The sequence below is a fragment of the Melanotaenia boesemani genome, chromosome 10, assembly GCF_017639745.1.
Source record: "Melanotaenia boesemani isolate fMelBoe1 chromosome 10, fMelBoe1.pri, whole genome shotgun sequence".
Taxonomy (NCBI): Eukaryota; Metazoa; Chordata; class Actinopteri; order Atheriniformes; family Melanotaeniidae; genus Melanotaenia; species Melanotaenia boesemani.
In genome coordinates this window covers 3,026,012-3,041,936 of record NC_055691.1, presented here as the reverse complement: position 1 = coordinate 3,041,936, position 15,925 = coordinate 3,026,012, and the positions used below count along the sequence as shown (strand labels likewise).

Sequence of the window (15,925 nt, the reverse complement as noted above, 5' to 3'; positions counted from 1 at the left end):
GCATTTAAAGCCAAATTGGATTTGTGGAGACGGCGCGTGAACAGAGGCATATTTGACATATTTCAAACATTAGCAGGGATTTTGGAAGAGACAGAGTCAGAGCCTTCATTCTCCCAGCTGGTGCACGATCACCTGTCCTTGCTATTGAACGAGTTTGAGCGCTACTTCCCAACCACAAAAGATCCACGAACTGCCAAAGAATGGATCCGCAACCCATTTCTCAACAAACCAGGTGAATCCAACATGTCCGTGCAAGAACAAGATCAACTGCTGGAGATCACAAATGACGGCAGCCTTAAAAGCATGTTCGAGACAACAACTCTGCCGGTGTTCTGGATCAAAGTCATGGCTGAATATCCTGAGATCGCCACAACAGCACTGAAAACACTGTTGCCATTTCCGACATCCTACCTGTGTGAGGCGGGGTTTTCTGCGGTGACGGCGACCAAAACAAAATTACGAAGTAGACTGGACATAAGCCACACACTTCGGGTGTCACTGTCTCCTATCACCCCTAGATGGGACCACCTGACTGCAGACAAACAAGCTCAGGGCTCCCACTGATTCAGCACTGTGGTGAGTCGGATTTGTCATGCACTTTGTATTTGCGGTGTATCTTATTTTGAAGGGACGTTTAAACGTTACCATAGCGACCAGAGAGCGTTGCGGGCAGAGAGGACGTTGCTCATGTCTTGATTCGCGTTTATTGTTATATTTAGAAAATACCACAGTTTTCATGCAGGTCATATCATATTATTTTGTTGTATTTATCCGCCACACTTTAAAGGCCGGTCCCTGAAAATATTGTCTGACATTTAACCGGTCCGTGAGGTAAGAAAGGTTGGGGACCGCTGCCCTAAAGGGTAAACTATTAATCACAATTCTGGTGATATTAGAGAAGGCGTTTAGGGCCGCCAGCGATCTGGCAGAGTTTTAAGAGTTAAAGAAAATCATTTCTCCTGCTTTTGTGTCTAAAGATCAGTGGTGGGGTAGTTACTCTAAAAAAGTACTTAGCTACTTCTGTAAATTGTAATTAAATTACTTTACTCATTACTACATTTGCAAGCAAAGTAACGCCACTACTAATTACTCTACCATTTCTTAGTTAACCGTGTAGACATGGACAAACATCATAGCCGAATCATCGCTGCCTGTCTGCATAGTGATTACTGTATATTTTAAATAAGATGGCTTTAAAACCAAAAGAACAACACCCCTGTCTGTGGGAAGAAATGGACACACTTGTCTCATAATCATTTTATCTAGTATTTTTCTAAACCTGGTGATTCAATAGTCGACAGGGGGAGCATGTCTCCTACAATGAACCTGCAACTAGTTTGTTAATTTCTGTCTTACCGACTGCTGCGCTCCAGGAAATGTTGAAAAAAGCTTAGTTTGTTTAGGTGGGTCGGCTGCATGTTTAGGCGGGTCGGCTGCTTGTTTTGGTGGGTCGGCTGCTGAAGGACTCCATCCACTGACCGATGAGCAGGATCTTTAACCACAAGTTTGGACTGAAACTGGACTGAAATGAAAATAATGTGAATACTGCCACTGACCAAAAGCCCGTATCTCCAACTTTCCAGCTTCGTTTTCTTTTTTCTTGGTTGGCGCACAATCAGCTACGTCACACAAATCAGTCTCTATGGCAACGTGCCCAGGCAAGCACACACACAAGCAGCAGCATGCGCACCACTTAAAACAGATCAGAACTTTACACATAGGCAAACACGGCTCGAGTGACGCAGAAAAACACGTTACTGTAGTCCAGTAAAGTCACTTTGTGACCAATATTTTAAGTGTAACGCACTACTTTACTTCGTTACCCAAAAAAGTAATATCGTTACTGTAACACGTTACTCCCATCACTGCTAAAGATGCACCATTTATATCTTCACAAAAACACCAACAGCACAGATATCATTTTGTATTTATTACTGTAGTTGACTGACGGTTCAGTATGCTGGTTAAAGACTCTCCATCCATGACTCTTCCTTTTACACTATTTTCCTCCTGCCAAGAAGTTGGATTCTCATTCTGGACAGTATTTGGATTTTTAGAAATCAATCATATGTTCTGACATGAAACAACATCATCTGTCATAGTTTGTTGTTTATGTTCTTGTTTTTTTTGTTTGTTTTTTTGTTTGTTTGTTTGTTTTTTCTGTTTTTGGTTTTGTCATGTTTAGTTCTGTTTCCAGTTTTCTCTTGATTTCTCATTCACTTCACCTGCTCCTAATTATTCCCTCTGTGTATAAATACCCCATGGTTTTCAGTTTTCCCTGTCAGATCTTTGTGGTTTACTCCCTGTTGTGTGTGGTTTTTTCTGTTGTGCCCTGGTTTTCAGAGTGAAACCTTTTACCTGCACCGTCCTGCCTTGTCTGCCTGAATTTTGGGTCCTCACCTCTGCTTCTTGTGACATCAGCGATTCAGCTGAAATCAGCCAGCACAGCATTCAAATAAACAGAATAATGTTCAGTAGAAAATTTTAAAAATGGGAGAAGTCAATTTGGCCAAAGCTTCTGCAACTGGCTGCACTATTTCGTAATATAAAATCACTACTTTCAATGTTTTTCTTAAAAACACAGTTCAGCCTCTGAGACCTAAAACAACCTGTCTGATAAAAGAAAAAGATGGCTGCCTCACAGTTTTAAACATTTGGGAGGAAATGCTGAAACCAAAGTCTAAACTTAGGATGAGTGTATGATTCAACAAATCCATGTGAGGCAGAGAAAGAGAGGGCAGGCTGACCCGATCCGGGTCAGCCCTGGAATTAAAGGTCACATTTCAGACTCTGATTCATCCTCACTGCACTTCCTGTTTCTCTGAAATGGACAAGGATTTCCATCATTAATCTGTCCTGAGAACAAACACAGTTTAAAAGTGTTGTTCTGGTTCCATTCTTTCAGGTTTAAGACAAGCCCTCTGTCTCAGGTCAGAAGGAAAAGAGCTGGATTAATCTGATGAAGTGAGACGTCTCAGATTAGCTTGCTTTCTGCCTGCTTCAACCCAGTAAACCCAGTTTTATGAACTTTTTTAGTCCGTTGCTGCGGCTTATGAGGTGTGTGTGTGTGTGTGTGTGTGTGTGTGTGTGTGTGTGTGTGTGTGTGTGTGTGTGTGTGTTTGTGTGTGTGTGTGTGGCTGGCCTGCTGCCAGTGCAGGCTGTACCAGTCCGTGATAAGTGAGGTGGGACTCAGAACAGAGGGAGGCGCGCTGGCCGAGGTCAGACGTGGACGACAAATATTGGTTTAGTTTCAGAGTGGAGGTGTTTCTGTTTGCAGAGGGACTTTGTCCACACAGTGTGTGCACGACTGGGTGTGTGTTCTGTTTCATCACCAGCAGAGTATTTATGTTCTTATTGATGCATGTTTAATATCGGTGCTGTCAGTGTTTCTGCTGAACTGATAGAAAAACCAAAACTCTGCTGTCATGTTGCCCAAGTTCAGAACACATTTCATACATACACAACTATTCAATGTGCTTTACATAATAGAAAGAACATATAAATAATTATTATCTAAGTATCTGAAAACATATTTGTCTGGACGGTGACTGGGAATAAAAGCATTGAGCATCTACATATATTAAAACAAACAAACAAACAGGCAGACCAAAAGTAAAAAAGATGTCTTGGAGTTTTAAGGGTGAACGATGACAGAGTGGACAGGGGATTAATAGAAGTCATTCTGAGTGAGAGATTTATTTTTCAGAAATCCGTTTCATAAATTGAACTCATAAACTGATTTTACTCCTAAACAAACTACAAACAGCTGTTCCAACTATTTATCTGGGAAACACTGTTACTGGGACTCATCTGACTACCACGTTCAGAATGTTGAAAACCAAACTGTAATAAAACCATAAGGACTCCTTCTGTGTCTCATTCAGAGCCAGAGTCATGGGAACAACCGTTCCCAGAGCTCCCTGTTCAGATCAAAGCGACAGTAGTGGCGTCATCCTCTGGAGGATGCAACTCTTCTACAATGAAACTGAATTTTACCCAACATTTAGGTTTGCCACTGAACTTGGTAAGAAGACTGATGCTGTTCCAGCTCCAGTCATCCTGGAGGACATGTTGGCAGCTTCGTCTTTTTCTTGTTCATGTGCTGGTGTGCTTTCCTTGTCTGTTAAAGTCCAGTTTTAACATACAGCCCACTGACTGGGATTTTGGTCTGATCACTGATTGCTGGATGTATTAAATCCAGATAAAAGGAATGGAAACTAACTGACTGATTGGATAACTAATATTTCTCATGTTTAGAGTAAATTCTCACCTGTCTCTTCTCTCCAGAACGTCCTGGCCAAGGCACTGTACGACAATGTGGCCGAGTCTCCGGATGAGTTGTCCTTCCGGAAAGGTGACATCATGACGGTGTTGGAGCGAGACACGCAGGGATTGGACGGATGGTGGCTCTGTTCACTCCATGGCCGTCAAGGCATCGTCCCTGGCAACCGTCTCAAGATCCTTGTTGGCATGTATGACAGCAAACAGCAGCAGGCCACGCCTTGCACACCAGATGCAGCTGGTTCCTGTCCCACCTCCCAGATGCAGCGGCCCCTACCCCCTCAGAACGCCTACTCCAAACCAGCACTTGTCAATGCTACGTCCTCTGCAGGGTTTGCCAATAAGCCCCCTCCCTCAGTGCAGTATACATCCATGCACCAAGCCTACTCCACCCCCAGCCCTGCACAGCCCACTCCTGACTCTGTTTACATGATGCCCCCTTCCCACAGTCCCAAGCCAAGCTCCCAAAGCCTGTATCAGGTTCCCTCTGGCCCAAGTGGGCCCACAGTACAAAAGCCAGGAATCCCTACCAAGGCCCCCACTATGGGCCACAGACAGTTTCACATGCCGGGGCAAGATATATACCAGGTGCCCCCCTCTGTAGGCCTGGGACCGGGCCAGGGAGCAGCTCCAGCTGGGGGGGCAGCAACCAGCCAGGATGTGTACCAGGTTCCCCCCTCCTTGGAGAAGAGGAACTGGGACGGTAGCAACAAGCCCCTTGGCAAGGTGAGTCAAACCAATCTTTATTTATTAACCAAAGCTGATAAAGTTCTGCACACAACATGAGGTAAGGGAAGTAAATGAGAAGGAAGGAAGGAAGGGAGGGAGGGAGGGAGGGAGGGATGGAGGGAGGGAGGGAGGGAGGGAGGGATGGGGGCTAGGACTGTAGAAAATAAATAAAATGACAGAATCTGATTTAAGTTTTTAGAAATTTGATGAGAACAAAGATGAAGCAGCAAATGATGATATTACTGGTGATTCCAGATGTTTCTGGGTCACTGCCTGTTTGCTGGATGTGTGTGAACTCGGACCCAGCTCTGACATGCTTCTGTTGATTGATTGCTGTATTGTGGTCATGGCTCTGGTGTGGTGGGCAGCTCTGTCTCCTCACAGCAGGAAGGTTGCTGGTTCTAATCTCAGCTGCTTCTTTCATTGTGCAGTTTCCATCTTCTTCTTGTGCATGTGTGGCTTCTCTCCAGGTTCAGTCTAAAAGCATAATGCTATGTTAATTGATGATACTGAACTGACCTGAGAAGTGAGTGTGAGGAGGACTTTATGTAAGTAAATAGCTACTGTATGTCCATGTCAAGCGTAGTCACTGCTCACATACTCCTAGGTGTGCTTTATATTAGCATGGTTGTTTGTCAGAACATCCACCAGAGGGCAGTGCAGAGTTCAAAGTTCACCTCCAAGTTCTGATGTCAATAACAAACATGGAGGAGATCATGATAATGTTCACTCTCAGAAAGAGAAATAAAGAGGCAGCATAGCCATTAAATACATCACAGCTTCTTCTTCTTTGTTCCTTTTGCTGGTCATACATGGTAAATGGACTACACTTACAAACCACTTTTGGTCATGTTGACCATTCAAAGCGCACACTACACGTCACATTCACAGCTTGCTCTATCACACATTAATTGTCCCATAAACACATCGCGAAGCAACATGGGGTTTAGGTTTCAGCCTAATCTACCAAAGAGTAGGTTGAAGACAGCTAAAGCTGTCGCTGTAAACATAACTCCTCGGTTCCACTGATCACAGAGTGGCTAGCCGAGGTTTCGTCCTGGTACCCTGTCTCACCACAAGTGTTTCAGAGCAGAAGGTATGGTGTTGTATAAAATTATATGATTTTCCACCCCCAAGATAAATGTTTCATAGTCTACGGTGTCAAGTGCCATGTGAGACCCTCTCTCACCTGACTGCTTTGTGCCCGTCCACTTTGTTTTTCATCGACTGACTTCCTGAACTATCCATTCTGCTCTAGATTGTTTCTGAGTTGCAAACGTTGAAAATAAAAAAATGCGTAGCGTCACAGTGCTTCAGGGACACTTCAGAAACGCTGGTGGAAGCGCTCTGATTGACCAGAGTTTCCTCGATCAGCTGTGAAGCTGCAGAACAGCCGTTCCGCGGTGCTTTGGTGGTGAATAGGATGAAGAGCTGCAACTCAACAGTGTAGAGGCTGCCATTGTTTCTTAAAGAAAACAAACCTTGTATATCAGTAAATATAGACTAGATGTAGTAGTTGTACATTTTTTGTTTAGTTTTTTTCTTTCTGTTTTTATTTAATTTCTTTTATGTCTTTTGAAGTTTGTTTTTTAATGCTCTTGTTATTGCTTCCTGCACCCCGCTGCAATGCTTTTAATGTTTTATGTAAAGCACTTTGAATTGTCTTGTACATGAAAGGTGCTATATAAATAAATTTGCCTTGCCTTTGCCTGACTTTACTACACTACCATTAAGATGGTAGAGTAGTAAACAAAGCATCTGAAGAGGTGGAAATTTGAAGCATTGCTTATTTTGTGTTATCTATGATGAGATGTTTCATATAGCAGTTGAACCTTTATTGAAGAAAAAGGGTTGTGCTCTACTAGATATTAGGTTTGTTTCCTCAATCCATCCAAGCCAGTGGGAGTATGTAAATGCTGAACTATAAGAGGCCCAAAATGAAGCCTTGGGGAACTCCACATGTCATCTGTGTTTATAGTTACCATCTGACATAAAGTAGTCCCTTCTGTAAAGTATGTATCTGCCACGTCTGGTTGAGGGTGATTTATCTATGATAAGATGTTACAGAGAAAACTACCAGCTGAATAAAACAGGACTGGCAGCAAATCAGAATGAAGCATTAAAACAGCTTCTTCCCTGGCTGAGCCAACATGAGGCTAAGTCGGTCTGTCAATAATCAGTTACTCACAGTAAAAGAGTTAGTGAAGGCAGAACCTCACACTGCTGATGAAAATCCTAAAGAAAACACACCCCTGGAGTTAAACTACCAACCTTAGTGGAAACAAAAAGAGCTGAAAATGTCAAGAGATAGTATGGATGTCAAACACAGCAGAAGTGTGTGTGTGTGTGTGTGTGTGTGTGTGTGTGTGTGTGTGTGTGTGTGTGTGTGTGTGTGTGTGTGTGTGTGTGAGTGTGTGTGTGTGTGTGTGTGTGTGTGTGTGTGTGTGTGCGTTGAAATGATTTGATTAGTTAATAATTCAGGTTTCATGTTGTGGTTGGTGCATATTGCCAGCAGGTGTTGGGCTGCTGTCTCTAGCTGCTTCATCATTAATTGATGTGAAGGAGCTGAAATGTAAAAACGGCTGTATTTGATGTTTTTGCCATTTCTGAATGTAATAAAAGCCTCTTCTTCTTTCTTCCGGCAACATCTGTTTCTGTAGAAAACTCCTCCTACAACATCATCAAACATCAACGGTGATGTTTCAAAGCAAACTCAGACAACAAATCATTTATCTCTCTGAAATAAAGACAGCAACTTTCCAAAGAACAAGTTCATTAACTAGAGAAACTAAACATGTTGGTTTAATTCTGAGTTTGGGTCAAAACCTGGATTAGAGGAAGTTATTTTTCTTCTTCTTTTACTTCTCCTTGACAGCTGAAAGTTGACCATTTTCATTTTAAGTCCCCTGTTAGGATGTTAAAGCACAGATGTCCTTTATATGTAAAGTTTTTCAGGTGATGGTTATAATTTGCAGCTGCATATTACTCTGTGTTGGTTTAACTCGTCCTGACTAACAGCCTGCCCAGATTATCACAGGTTTAAAGGGAATTTTTTAACTGTCACCATGTTTTTAAAGCCCTGAGTGGAGGACGGACCATGTTTGTCCATCTTAAAGGCCAGTTACTGTTTAATAATGGAATAATTAAAGCTTTCAGCTCTCTGGTTTAGAAGTGTTGGATCAGATTCACGTACAGTTTTTATGTGTGTGTTTCTATATTTACGTTGTCAGTGCCCTTTATTGTAATTAGCTGCTCTGACACTGATATAAATCCCAACACTTCAGTCCCAGAGATGGGACGTCCAGCTGAGACAGGACTTTCTGTCTTCACACAGACAGGCTGCTTTGAGTTGCAAGTGCAGCTTAGTTTGCTTGGATGAGAAGAGATTGATGGAGGACTTCAAATGTCCCCATGTAGGACAGTTTCAGATAGAGATTGATACAGAATCCTGGAACCAAGGCTCTCTGCTCCCTGAACCCTAGCCCTAATCCCTAAACCCCAACCATGCACCAACACAGGCAGCTCGCACGTTAGAAAGTACAAGTTTTAATTAAGTTAACTTTGTTCAGATGATGGGAGTTAGAAATGTACTTAAAAAAAGATGTTGAAGACACTTCATGGAGTGGGTGGTTATTTTCACCTGTCTGATCATCAGAAACCACCTCATGGTAACATTAACTTCTGTTTGACTTCTGCCAGCTGTGCCTGTTGGGCTGTGAATGAAATCTGTTTTCCTCAGTGTGTCCAGAACACCAAAGTTTGGGGACATTAACTTGCTGAAAGGGATGTTTAATGTTCCTTGTGCAGGCTGTTGTCTAACCCTGCCTTCAAGCTTGGAGATAAGTCTGTCCATCAGTACCATAGACAGGCGGACCAGTCAGACTGTGTGCTGGAACCCAGTTCAGTGCTCTTAGTGTTACTCTTCACACACCCCCCCAACTTTCAGCCCCCTACTAATCCACTATGACCCCTAAACGGCTGCTGGGTGCCTCTGTGTGTGTGTTGCCACATGCTCTACATAGTTGTCATGGTTTACGTTGGCTGCAGCTCAGCATTGTTATTCATTCTCTTCTCTGTAGCTGCCTCGTGTTTATAATCCTCCATTTTCTTCCGTTCTGTGACAAAAAGCTTTTTACATTTTATTAAAAATTGTATGTTTTTCAGGAGTGTGTTCAGCTTACACAGAATCACATCCTGGTTCCTCTTCTCAGTCCTCAGTCTGGATAGCCTCAACATGTGTGACATGAAATCTGCTATTAGCTTTTTATTATTATTATTATTATTATTATTAAGCACATATATGACAATAAAAATATTGTAATTACTCCTTTTCTAATTCTAGTAGAAAAAAAATAGTTTTCATTGTATTTATTACAGGAAAATGAGGAGAGCTATTAGATGTGTTTAAAAGACACAAATTCATGTAAAGACACACTATGAACTTCAGCAAAGAGCTGAAATACAGAAGGCTTTCTCATATGATTTCATACTAGTAACTTATCTGAGAGTCAGCTGTTTAAAGGCCCGGTGTGCTGGTTTGAGTGACGGCAGCAGCTCTAACAGGTGATGAAGAGGGTGTGAACAGCATTTAAAATGTCTTTGTGTCTTGAGAGGAAGCGGGAGGTTTGACATTTTTGACATGTTTCCCAGAGAGAATGATTTCTGTGATGGATCAATATGATGCATATTCTCAGATTCTGTCTGGTGTCAGTACTCCAGGTGAAGCTGTCTGATATGCGGTTGTGGTCTTTTCCCACAGTCCACTGATGAATAGATCTGCTTCTACAGATCTGAGTGTGAGAGTGGAGGAGACACGAGGTCCAAGCCTGACAGCTTGTGGGTTTGTGAGAAAGTCCTGAGAAAGAGGAGGCCCAGGTTAGGGATGGTGGCTGCTGACTGTCAGTAGGGAAGGACGCTGACTTGCAGAGTCCTGGTCAGCTAATTCCTCCAGTAAACTTCGAGGTTCACCAGGACCAACAACCTCAGATAAGTCTATGTTTCAGCTGCTTTTAGGAAAACTGGTGTACTAAGATGAAAGGTCATCCAGGCTGTGGTGGTTTGGAAGACATCCGTGTCCATGGAGGACTTCGTCTGTGTCCATTGAGGACGTCTTTGTCCATTGAGGACATCAGTGACCATTGAGGACCTTGTGAATGTGCAAGTACCACTGATGCAGAGGTGGATGTTAGACTTGTGGAGAGACATATTCTACCATCAAGGTGACGTCTTTTCCAGCAGTACAATGTCTTCGTCGAGTGTCCATGGAGGACTTCGTTCCGCTGGATTGTTGGAAGCAGGACATCCAGCAGTGTGGCAGCCTACCTGAAGTTTGAATGAACTCAGCTGAGTTTCCTGACCTTTATTCACCATGATCTCCACTATGTTTGTTTGGCTGTGTTTGCCTTGTGTTTAGGAGGAACATTTTAGATAGTGACAGCTGATCCAACACAGGTTTGTCTCTGGTTTTGTGTTTTTTTGTCAGTGTTCTCCAAAATTAGTCTGAACCAGGAAATCATTTTGTCCCAGTTGAGCTGTAGGTATGTCTTGTGTATCTTTTTCTTTTGTTTTCCGCTGTTTTTCTGACTGTGAAAAATATTCAACCTTTTAAAACCCCATGTTCCCCAATTAGACTTTGAGAGCAGATGGTGACAAAATGACCATTTCAGAGACCTCTCTTTGAAACCATCTGTACTAAAACCTCTAATTTAGTTCTGTTTCACTTCATCAGAGTTGTCCTTTGCAGAGATCATGTTCGCATATTGTTCTATGATCTGATAGAGGTTAAGGGCTACAGCTGCATCATTTTAAAGAGATATTCTGATTTATCCTGAAAGTGGTTGTCTTGTTTCCTTTAGGCAAGCCTGAAACTTTTTTCATTTGTGCTAAGTACTATCTTTGTTTATTCTTCACCAGTAACACATATACTGATATTTACCCTTTACTATGACTCTAAAGGTATTCAAGCAGACATTGTGGTTGCAGAGATAAACTTGTTTTATTAGGGGGATGATATTTTCAAGCAGAGTTCTAAACAATAGAAACGGGGGACGAAGGGTTAAATATAAAAAATAATTTCCTGAAGCTCTTCTGGGAGTGAACTGGAAGTGTTTTGGTTGTTTTAAATGATCAGTCCGTTGGTGTGTTTGTGGTGTCTAACAGCAGACTTTGAGGATTGTGTAAGTCTCTCCACCCTGTTGAAACCATTCTGGATCTCTCCACTAAATCACACACTAGCTGAGTGGAGAGCAGAGTGAGATCTGTAGATCAGGATGTAAACGAGTTCAGAACAACCACCCAACCCTCCAACTGTAATTACACTTACTCTATTTTTACCTCTTTTCTTTTTTGAACTTCACATCTGTGTCGTAAAGATCTGGTTTCTCTGCTGCAGCTGCCTTTACATAAAGTAGAGTTTTCCCGTGTGTGTGGTTCTAGTGGTTATTTTGGATGTTTAAGGTCTTATATAAGAGGGAAAGAAAAGTTTGTCCTTTTCTTTTCAGACAGAGAAAGAAAGTGGAGAGGGTGGAGGGTGCTGCTGGGACAGAGGGAGGGACATCGCTCAGAGCGAAGGTCATCTGTTAACAATGACTTCTGCCTCAGAAGAACACGGAAAAAAAAACATCCAGGCTTCTGCCACATGTAACGTGTCAGTGTGTGTCTGCATTCATTCCTCCTGCTTGGAGTTAATGTGTGTGAATCCATTTTATTGTTGGCAGGTCAGAGTGGTTGCTGCTTTATGAGGCCACTGATTTATTCTGAGAACAGTTTATCTGTGGTGGATATTTAGGTCAGTCCATCTCAAAGTATATGACCATCCTCGGGCCAAGTGTCTGCTCTGAGCTGTCAGAGACCTGAACCAGTCTGAGCTAAAGCATCAAACTGTAGACGCTTATTTCAAGGCTGAGCTCATCCAGCTCATGTCTCATTTGACCAAAATGAGACTCATGGTTGTTTATTACCCTCTGGTGATTTATTTCCAAAATTATCCATGCAATAATTTGGTTTATTAAAAAGTTGAGTTAATTAAAAAAAAAAATAAAATAAAAAACTGAATTTACACACAAAGAAAATAAAATATTAAGGCCCCCTAGTGGTCACAGGGGTCCATAAGCTGGCAAAAAATACAAGGATTTCCTGCATCTGCCTACAACGGGAAAACAGTTTAATCTGGTGGAGCAAAAATTTTAAAAACCACTAGTAGTTTTTTTTTTGTTTGTTTTTGTTTTTGTTTTTTTTTTTCTTTTGCTCATGAAGGTAGCCAGAGGGAGTAACCAGAAGATCCTGAATGTATTTCAATCCTAAACCATTCATTGTTTTGTAAACTTAACCGCAACCCAACAGGAAGTAAAGATCAGAGGACTGTAGTTATATGACCTACTTTCTTGTTCTTATTGAAGACTGGAACAGCAGCGTTCTGGACTGACTGCACATGTCTGATGGACTTTTTAGAGAGACCTGTAAGGACAGCGTTACAGTAGTCCAGTCTACTAAAGATACAAGCATAAATCCTGCTGAGATGTCAGTCCTTAATCCCCCAGATGTTCTTTCAGTGACAACAGGCTGACTTCACAACCATCTTAATTTGATGCTGACTTTGTGTAGCTTGATAACGGCTGTTTTTGGGGTTTGAGGGAAGACACCTGAAAGCAGAGACATGTTTACAACCTGCAAAATATCTGGGGCCATGCATGTACCTGAACAAAAATAAAGACTAGCTGTTAGTATGAACTGATTACCACTCAGCACTAATTGTGATAGCAGGATAAAAACAATTCCTTGCGAATAATAATGTTAAAACGGGTGCATTTGTCAGGTTGTTTTAACCAGAATACGGGAAAACCAGGACACATGTCCTTCAATTCCTGTTATCTCGGCTCCTGCCACCTCCTCTGATCACGTCTGTGGTGGGAGGGGCAAAGATAAAATGGAAAGTAGAGAAATGGAGCAAGCTGAGAAAAAGGATTAGGATTAAACCAAAGCGGAAATATCTGACAAGAAGAGGTGATTACAGTTTGTTCAAAATGTTAGTTAGGGTAATGAAAATGTATAAAGGATGCTTATAGGGTCTGAAAAAAGTCTGAGAGTTGATCAGTTTGGCAACAACTGTGAGATAGAGTGAGTAAGTGAGAGAGGTAGGGGTTGAACTGAAGGTCTGCATGTACCTTGTGGGAAGCCGTGGATATCAGTTCTATTATCAAATACAGAAATATCTTATGGTTTTCTGCAAGGACTTGGTCCTGGATCACTGGTGTAAGAAAAGACTAATAGACTAGTTTGAATCATTGTGGAACATTCCCACAGAACAAATGACGGTTAGAAGGAGAACTGTCTGAAAAAAGAGAAAAGCAGCTGACCAGCAACAGAGAAAATAAAGTAGTTATCATCCTAGTAGTGGTCAATGCAAAACACACGCACACACACACACACACACACACACTTGCTTTTACATGCATGAGGGGAGAAGGATGTGTTTGTAGTGGTGAGAATCAATCTATGGCTCTGATCTCTGAAAGGGATTAAAAGGCTTAGCAGGCTGTTACTATCACTTCTTCACACACACACACACACACACACACACACACACACACACACACACACACACACACACACACACACACACACACACACACACACACACGTACATCCACTTAGCATTAGTGTGTAAAAGTGTGTCTCTTCTGTAATGTTTAAATGGATGAGTGATCGATAACATTGGTTTTCAATCAGACAGATGGAGAGTGTGTGTAGGTGTGTAGTCGTGTGTGTGTGTGTGTGTGTGTGTGTGTGTGTGTGTGTGTGTGTGTGTGTGTGTGTGTGTGTGTGTGTGTGTGTGTGTGTGCGCATGTGTGTGAATTGGCAACAGAGAAACTGAAACATCTGGCTATAACCCAAGAACTGTCAATACTGTTAAAGTGTTTTGAGACCAAAGAACATGATGTTTACATGAGTGCATTTATATATATATGTACATATATATATATATATATATACATATATATATATATATATATGTATATATATATATATATATATATACATATATATATATATACGTGTGTATATATATGTATATGTGTGTGTGTGTATATATATATATATATATACATATATATATATAATATATATATATATACGTGTGTATATATATGTATATGTGTGTGTGTGTGTATATATATATATATATAGATAGATAGATAGATAGATAGATAGATAGATAGATAGATAGATAATGTGTTAATACATCTTCCTTTAAACTACGTTTAAATCATACGTTTACACGCATGATTAAAGTGCGATAAATGCTCATACAGTCTGCATAGTTTCAGAATTGATGCCAATGAGCCGTTGTGTTCCTGAAGTAGAAATGGACACAGAATGGGTCTTTTATACGGGCAGTTTAGCTTTAAAGTTCTGCGTAATATTTCTCTGGACAAAACTGAGGTCATTTTTTATCTATTGTCAAAATGAAATGAGTTGCTATTGTAGTGCGCCGCATCTCAAATACCACCTGCTGTGCTGCACAGCTAATTCAGAGAAAAAAGATAAATATCCTGTTATAGCACATTTAGAAATGGATTTAATTGATTATAATTAAATATTTTGAATAACTGACAGCCCTAATATATACCATCCTTCCAGTTTTTAATAATGTGTTGGACAGTTCTTAACCCACATTTAGTAATGTCCACATCTCCTTAAATGTTTTCTCTGCTTGAAGCCATTGATTTGAACCTTTATATGCAGACTAACATCTTTTCCACGACTATGACATGTGTCTTTCCACGTGGTTGTTTAAGAAATGAGAAGCTGCTCATTGCATCAGATGGGGTTCAATAACTGGTTGCCAGCTGAAAGATAATCACCCATGCAGTAATTACCCAATAGGAGGCTCTTAAGTCTTTGCTTAGTTAAATCCAGGTGACAACTGATTTTTGGCCAGGGAGCATAGGTGGAAGGCCATGACCCCCACACTAGAGAAGTGGCTCCAACAGATACCTGGAGAAACATCAGACATCTCCATCCAGAAGAACACAATCCTAGGAACAGCTAAGACATGGCACAGGCTCCTCAAGCTCCCAGGCCTCTGGCAGAGGACCTGAGCTCGAGATGAATCCAGTATCATAAACAGACTCCACCCAGGGAAGATGGGGGGTGGGCGGGGGAACATTTATATATTTATAATTTATATATACATTGTGTAACAAACATCCACGTTTAGAAAAAAATATATATTTAAGATGTGAAGACAGTTTTGTCATCAGCAGAAGGTAAAAAATTAGCATCAACTCCACATTTATATGTTGTAACAGTAACTTTATTAAAAGATATCTTAAGAACAAACAAGGCTTAGCATGAAAAGTTATGTGCACAGTATTTCCTGTTCCTGCAACGTCTCCCACCAAACACATACGTGTTCATAGCATGCACACCAAACAGCACATATGTGTTCATAGCATGCACAGGAAGGGTCCAGATGAGTTCTGGCTGCAGTGTTGGTGATCTGCTGGTTTGAGGTTCTGTCTTTTTGTTTTTGTGATGTTTGGAGAGGAAGGGACAATCTAAGGACACTAACTGGGTTAGGTTTGCTGGTTTGTGGTTTCCCAGGCCAACCGGTTGACTAAACTCAAAGCATATAACACAGAGTTTAAACAGGCACACAATAGTGCAGCCTGGTTCCCACGACGACGATGACTGAACCCCTGCTCTGTTTTTATTGCCTGTTGGAATGAGTCTGTTCATTCAGTGTGACACAATAAATCCTCCCCATAGATCAGAAAGTCGTCTCCTCTCTGTCTGATGAAGCTGTAGCCACTCGGCTCTGATCCAAAGTCCACTAACACACAAAAATAAACCATTTAGGAAAAAGATGAAGAGTTTAGTCTTTAATTGTTCTTTTCTGTACATATCTTAAGCT

The 15,925-nt window shown here is 41.4% G+C and overlaps 1 protein-coding gene and 1 long non-coding RNA gene across 3 annotated transcripts in view; one reads left to right on the top strand and one right to left on the bottom strand.

Annotated features, from left to right (window-relative positions):
- bcar1 (BCAR1 scaffold protein, Cas family member) overlaps positions 1 to 15,925 on the top strand; it is a 65,582-nt gene that overhangs the window by 38,037 nt on the left and 11,620 nt on the right. For both annotated transcript variants that reach the window (XM_041996371.1, XM_041996370.1), the window contains exon 2: positions 4,288 to 5,007. In XM_041996371.1, the coding sequence (XP_041852305.1) occupies positions 4,288 to 5,007 (720 nt within the window). The remainder of the gene's footprint in view (positions 1 to 4,287; positions 5,008 to 15,925) is intronic.
- LOC121647190 lies at positions 1,680 to 15,750 on the bottom strand. The gene is made up of 3 exons (XR_006011808.1): positions 15,416 to 15,750; positions 12,565 to 12,570; positions 1,680 to 1,692 (listed from the first exon to the last, which is right to left on the bottom strand). It is a non-coding gene; the product is annotated as an uncharacterized LOC121647190 (long non-coding RNA).